At 39.5% G+C, this 7,413-nt stretch overlaps 1 protein-coding gene across 3 annotated transcripts in view; it reads left to right on the top strand.

Annotated features, from left to right (window-relative positions):
• Positions 1-7,413, top strand: part of prkg1l (protein kinase cGMP-dependent 1, like) — a 21,681-nt gene that overhangs the window by 4,611 nt on the left and 9,657 nt on the right. For all 3 annotated transcript variants that reach the window (XR_004332187.1, XM_032517013.1, XM_032517012.1), the window contains exons 3-6: positions 274-397; positions 584-750; positions 3,596-3,709; positions 5,788-5,893. Coding sequence is in view for 2 of the 3 variants with exons in the window: in XM_032517013.1 (XP_032372904.1) it covers positions 274-397; positions 584-750; positions 3,596-3,709; positions 5,788-5,893 (511 nt within the window). In the remaining variant the exon portion in view is untranslated. The remainder of the gene's footprint in view (positions 1-273; positions 398-583; positions 751-3,595; positions 3,710-5,787; positions 5,894-7,413) is intronic.

Below are 7,413 nucleotides of genomic sequence, written 5' to 3'. Positions count from 1 at the left end.
CTGTGTTACCAGACTGTTGTAGCTGTTCTATTATTTACCTTTATCCAATTACTCATTATATCCACATTACAGATGATTATTTATCAAAAATCTCATTGTGCACATATTTTGTGAAAGCACCAATAGTCAACACTACAATATCGTGGTATTTGGTCAAAAATATTGTGATATCAGATTTTCCCCAAATTGCCCATTCCTATTTAAATGTCATATTTTAAAGCATCAAATATGGTCAGAAACCTGACCTATTGTGTGTGTTTTTTCTCCCTGTAGCATGCTCGGTTCAAAGTGAGGACTCACACAGCGCTGACAGGAGAACTGTGATTTCGGAGCCCTTCACTCTGGACCCGGTGACTCTCGCCGTGGTTTCACACAGAAGCTGTGACAAAAGCCCGGAGTAAGCACACCGTGTTCTCTCAGCTGCTGCTCTATGACTGAATGTGTCTCTCAAAATATTCAAGGCTAGGCTCTGCGACCACTTCCTGCATAATTCAGATTCAATATTTCAAATCATTTTCAAACAGTGCATGCATTCAACGCATGTTTTATACCTTGGGTCTCCTGCCTTCCTTTGTGCCCTGAGGTCCCGGAGGCGGATCGAGGCAGCCTTTTTAAAGAATGACTTGCTGAAGAACCTCGATGAGGGAGAACTCAGAGCCGTCATCGCCTGCATGTATCCCACCACCATCCATCAAGGCGGTTATGTCATCCAGGAGGGGGCCAATGGGGCTCAGGCTTATGTTTTGGAAGGTAAATCGGTGCCTTCTTACAATTGCAAACAGTAATCATGCTTGGGGACATTTCCTCAAGATGACAGGTGCTTTAGCAAGATAAAATTATTGGTTTTATCTTATCTGTTTCTATTCATTTTTTTTTTTTTTTACGTCTGGCTCACATTGCAATTAGACGGAAGCGTATTGCTGCCACACCTGAAAAAGAAAAACATATTAGTATATGTACAATCATTTATTACTAGGTGAAAAGTTTGGCATAAGCAGATATTTTCATGTTTTAAAACAATATTTTTACATTATAAAAAGATATTTTCCCCTTATTAACATATAACTCAAGTTAAACAACACAATTTCATTGTTATTTATTGCTTATAACTTGAACATATCTTATTATAACGTGAGCATATCTTGTTATAACGTGAACATATCTTGTTATAACGTGAGCATATCTTGTTATAACGTGAACATATCTTGTTTTAACGTGAACATATCTTGTTATAACGTGAACATATCTTGTTATAACGTGAGCATAGTCTGTTAGAAACGTGAATATCTTGTATACAACGTGAAACATATCTTATTTTAACGTGAACATATCTTGTTATAACGTGAACATATCTTGTTATAACGTGAGCATATCTTGTTATAACGTGAGCATATCTTGTTATAACGTGAACATATCTTATTATAACGTGAACATATCTTGTTATAACGTGAACATATCTTGTTATAACGTGAGCATATCTTGTTATAACGTGAACATATCTTGTTATAACGTGAGCATATCTTGTTATAACGTGAACATATCTTGTTATAACGTGAACATATCTTGTTATAACGTGAACATATCTTGTTATAACGTGAACATATCTTGTTATAACGTGAACATATCTTGTTATAACGTGAACATATCTTGTTATAACGTGAGCATATCTTGTTATAACGTGAACATATCTTGTTATAACGTGAACATATCTTGTTATAACGTGAACATATCTTGTTTAACGTGAACATATCTTGTTATACGTGAATATCTGTTATAACGGTGGCATATCTGTTATAACGTGAGCATTCTTGTATAACGGGAAATTTTTTATAAGTGACACAATCTTGTTAGAACGTGAACATATCTTGTATAACATAGCATATCTTGTTATAAAGTGAACATATCTGTTATATAACGGAGCAATCTTGTATTATAACGTGACACATATCTTGTTATAACGTGAGCATATCTTAGTTTAACGTGGGCATATCTGTATAACGTGAACATATCTTGTTATAATTGAGCATATCTTGGTATAACCTGACATTATAACAAGACATATCTTGTTATACGTGTAACATATCTTGTTATAACGTGAACATATCTTGTTATAACGTGAACATATCTTGTTATAACGTGAACATATCTTGTTATAACATGAACATATCTTGTTATAACTTGAACATATCCTGTTATAACCTGAACTATACAACATGAACATATCTTGTTATAATGTAAAAATACCTTTTTATAAGGGACCGTTCAGTATCTATGGAATAGAGGAGGAAAATAGGAGAGGGTCAAGTCTTTATATTCTTTGTTGAGGGGGAGGGTCACCCAACTTATGTATTCATGAAAACAGCAAAATCTCAAAGTGGCCTGTTTTGTGCATATTTTTCCACGTAGCTCCATGTAGACGGGTCCCTCCCTGTCCAGTCAGCCAGACAATTCGAGCTGTAGCTTTGTAGAGACCGTGGGATTTCCCAAACTGAATAAATCCCGCCCGCACATATGAACACAAAACCGCTTTGCTAGTTCCATCATGTTGTAACTAAGACATCTGCTAAAAAATATTTTATTCATTAGCATGACTGCCGTACCGTTTAGTTCAAAAACATCAGAAACATCAACGTATGAAAACGTAGCGGACCAGACGCAAGCTTTTATTTTGAAAAGTCAAATTTTGCGGACAGCATGCAGCCTGGAGGGCATGAGACGGGAGGTCTCCGGGCTGCAGCCATACCCGACTCAAATATCCTTTTGGTCCCGGTGATTATTTATGACACTGTGCCAACGACGGAGGAAGGAAGGAGTGGTAGCATGGAAGCTCCAAAAGTGACGCTCGTCGGAGAAATGGAGTTTTGGATAACGTTGAGCTTTAGCAGCTTTACCTTTGCTAAAATATAAAATGACTGAGGCAACCTAGTGACAAGTCCATAGCAACCAGTTCATGTATTGAATGCTATTACCCAGTGTGCTTTGTTGAATGGTCTCAATGCTTTATTGATTTATTTCATGTGAATGCTAGTTTACTAGAGGAGTAACTAAGTATATGAAGTAATGCAGTACTGCAGGGAGTGTGCATTTAGTGTCCATACTTATTGTGTTTCCACAACAATGTTAAGGAGTAAATCTACTGAAATGGCCAGTAATATGCTTCCGTACCCTGTTCGACCCTGCACCCGAACACAGCGATGCGAGAATTGCATGTTTGAGCAAGAAAAGACGAGGCATCGGGGGTGTAACGAGTGACCCACATTGATGGTCAACTCGATAAAAAAGACAAAAGAGGTTCTGCTTTGTGGTAGTTCATCAGTGCCTGATTGTCCCCGGGAATCTTGGCTGCATTTGTAATGTGACAGCTAATGGAGAGGCGCTGCTCCCTATTTTTCTGCTTGTCATCCTCACCAGCGAGACGTGGAGGTGGCCTTTACTCGCTCGGGGATGATTGCATATCTGTTGTTTGTACAGTCTGTGTTAGACAGCTGATGGTTCTTGGCAGTCTCTCTGTACTTCTTGACACAAAAACACGTGCAGATAACAGTCTGGCGTATTACGTGCGTGCTAGATTCCTTCGCTTTGTGTTTATTAACAGAAGGGCAGCTGGATGTGACAAAAGACGGACTGAGACTTCACACGATTGAGCCAGAAGACATGTTCGGAGAGCTGGCTCTCCTCTACAACTGCTCCCACACCTTCTCTGTCTCAGGTAGGGCTGCAACCAGGGGTGTGAATATTCACTGGTGTCACGTTTCAATTCCGGTTGACCTGTCAATGATTTGAATCGATTCGCTATCCCGATGCATGAGAGTGCGTCGCCTCCTCAATATTCGGATATAGTTGGATATATATGAACTCCCCATGATATTGTATCTGCTCTTCAAAAAAGACAAAAAGCAGAAACAAAAAAAGCAATGACCGAAAAATCAATCAATCAAGTAACATCAGGAGGTAATAATTGATTATGGTCCGTCACTGCATCGATTCAGAATATCCTCACAATTAATGGATTAGTTGTTGGTCTCTAAAACATCAGAAAATGGTGAAAAATGTGAATCAAGCCCAAAGTGACGTCCTCAAATGTCTTGTTTTGTCCACAACTCAAAGACATTCAGCTTACTGTCACAGAGGAGAGAAGAAACTAGAAGATATTCACACTTAAGAAGCCAGAATCAGAGAATTTTAATCATTTATCCATAAAAAAAAAAGACTCAAACCGATTAATCGCTTATCAAAATAGTTGGCTGTTAAAATAATAAGTGACAACAAATCAATTCATCTTTGCAGCTCTGGTCTCAGGTATCAAAGCATTGTGTTGGTTTACTATGTGCATGCAGATATCGCTGGAAATCTGTTGATTTGATTCATTTTGATTTGGCTGGCATACGCTAAATAATTCTTGTTTTAGAGAATTGAGAGAATATTACAAGTATGCAGATATCCGCCAGTGGTCTTGGACAGACGTCTGTTGAATTTAAAATCAAAGACCTTTTGAGATCTTAGACTACTCCAAAGCTTCAAAGGGTCCTCCCAGAGAAACGTTTTCTGCTTTACTGCATAACCCAGCTGTCTGACTGCCACATCCCTTCCCTGCAATCCAACACGCAATTCTTTGCAACAGTTTCAAATAACAATTTTCAGGAAAGGTTTGCATTCAAATCACTCTTCTCCTGTTTGGATTTTAACCTATTATATATGCATTTCTGGTGCGAGAGTATGTGATATTCTTTAGAAAACAGAAATGTGCTGTCATTCTGTCATTCTGATTTCAGAGTCCTGTGGGGAAACATTCGGCTCAGCCATCCCCACGAGCATCTGACCTGGTTTCACAAATAAATAGGTTGTGGAAACCGCTAGGATCAGTTGAAATGAAATGCCTTGCAGGGTCCCTAAGCATCTCAGTCCTTCCTCCATCTTTTTCTACTGCTTTCTTTATCTTTTGCGGCCAATTCCAATTTGTTCTTTACTTTTATAACAATGCTCATATCATGTCTGTTGTCCTTTTCCCTGTCCATTTCTGCCAGTCCTTTCCTCAAATCTGTTCAGGCCCAACTGTGTTTATCTCCTTCCTGATCTGGAATTACTTTTTTTTTCACCTGTGACCATCAATAGAGATGTTTGCGCATGTGGCCTCTTTCATTGTGACAGTGATAAAGGTGCAGGGTTCAACATTAGGTCTCAGAAGTGCCCTGTGGCAAATAATACACTTCAGAAAAATGTCAGAAAATCCTCCTTTTGAAAGCAATGTTTTTTCTTATTATAAGAAAAACAGCGTTCAGATCCAAGTAAAGCAATGGCCCTGAATTGGGTCTTACATGGTGATAAAATGAAAACCGATGGGGTATATCCAAATGAGGGGAAATTGAGATATCAGGGCTGCAACATTATATCAGATGGTGGATATAATTATACGGTCTAGAGGATGCCTACTTCTGTTTGCAGGAAGCTTTAGTGAATCAATACGGGTCATTACTAATTTACAACACCGCCTTTGAGGCTCTATTAAGAAGAAAGAGTAATAAAAGTAAAGGAAATCAGATTAGATTTATATTAAAAGCCCCTCTCAGTAAGAAAACAAGCACTTAGATTTCTTTTTAATCTAAGTGATCTATTAGAGTCCTGGCCTGCTCTTTAGTCTGTAGCTGATCCTGCATTCACTCCACATCCATCCTTGTCTTTGAGATCCGTTTTAATACTTGCTTCTTGGTTGTGTATCCACCTAACCTCCAGTGTCACTGTCACAACAACCTTCATCACCTCCTCCGTCTTTTGTCTTTTCATCCGCAGCGCGAACGGACTGCAAGCTGTGGGTTCTTGATGGAAAAAGCTACCAGACCATACTTATGCAGAGCAGTCTCAACAGCCTTTCTCATTCAATGGAGCTGCTCAGCAGGTGAACGCTGGGCCGATACACTTCATTTGACACGGCGCGGGCCCCCGGAAAGCTGCTTTGTATTCTAATACCTTCAACACAATGTCCCCAGGGTCATGTTGTCTGTCAGTCAGTCGACACAATACTGCATTTAGGCCTTTTTAACACTGACTGAAATATTAAAGCAACACTAGAGAACTTTTTGTGCCTTAAAATAATGTTTCCAAAACCATTTCAGAGGTTCATCAACTTGTAACAGGGTGAACGGCACTTCTGCATTCCTTTGCGGCTCTCTGCCGGCTATAACCGCTCTATGCAAGTTTGCCAGATCAGGTAGCGGATCTGTAGTTCCAATGAGACATAATGGGAATATTCCACTTCCAACCTGTAGGGGGGCCGAAGCGGGAAAACTTCCCTAGTGTTGCTTTAACATCCATATGACAGATCATATGTGGAACACCCCGCCCAGCTTACAAATGCAAACTGTGACAACAATTTTAAAAGCCACTGAAGTGATTCAGACTAGCATTTAGTTAACTAGTAGTCCATATCCATGATGTTACATTTCTGGGATTGCTTCAGTGCCGGATGTCCGTTACCTTCCTCTTTCTTTGTTACGATTAGTCTCCAAGAAAATAAGGACAACCTGGAAATCCCCCTTTAATCCAGTCTGTCACACTATACCCTAGTAGGGAAAACCGGTGGATTAATGAGGACTATGGTTAACTGAAAGCTAGCTAGACTATCTATCCAATAGGAGTTTTCTGGTGCACTAAATCAACTTTTGAACGTAAACATGTACCACCGAAACAAGTTCCTTCCTGAGGCTATTTTGCTCCGTCCAGCGCCTAGCGCTGCCCAAGATGATTGGGATTGGTTTGAAGAAATGACATTAAACCAGAGCATGTTTTTCTCCCATCATGGAATGCTGTGTGGACTACCCAGACCCTCTTTCGCAGAGCTGTAGAAGAAGGTCTGGCAAGGCAAGACTAGTTAACTAGTGCAGTGCCTGTTCAAAACGTTCCTGGGCTGATTGCTTGTAGCTTTCTTTAGAACCGTTGTGCTCCAAAATGACTTACAGAAGCATTAATATGCAACCCAACTACTGTATGTACTACTGTGTACTTATACTTCAAAGGAAAACATTGTACTACTACATAATGTTATTTTCTGCCTTCTGCTTAGAAGTGGAGAATTTACAGCTCACAGACACTTAATAGGATAAAGGGTCTGTCTTCTATTGAGTTTCCTCCTAGTGAAACGCTCTGAGTGAATTTAAGATGGGCTTTTTTTGTTAATTTGTTTTTCTTCCTCGACCTTTGTTGTGTGGTCATTTAGAATTAATTTACAGTTTATTGATATCCAATATCCAACGCTGTCCACTGGGTACATAGGAAGTCAGGTGTTGAGTAGATTGGATGAACAGTTCTCGAGATATTTGAAAGACACAAAGACACACACACACACACACACACACACAGATACTGACACACAGACATACACACTCACACTTTCTCTCTCTCTCTCACACACACACACAC

Source organism: Etheostoma spectabile, chromosome 5 (assembly GCF_008692095.1).
Source record: "Etheostoma spectabile isolate EspeVRDwgs_2016 chromosome 5, UIUC_Espe_1.0, whole genome shotgun sequence".
In the NCBI taxonomy this organism is placed as follows: Eukaryota; Metazoa; Chordata; class Actinopteri; order Perciformes; family Percidae; genus Etheostoma; species Etheostoma spectabile.
This window is presented reverse-complemented; position numbering and strand designations above follow the sequence as displayed.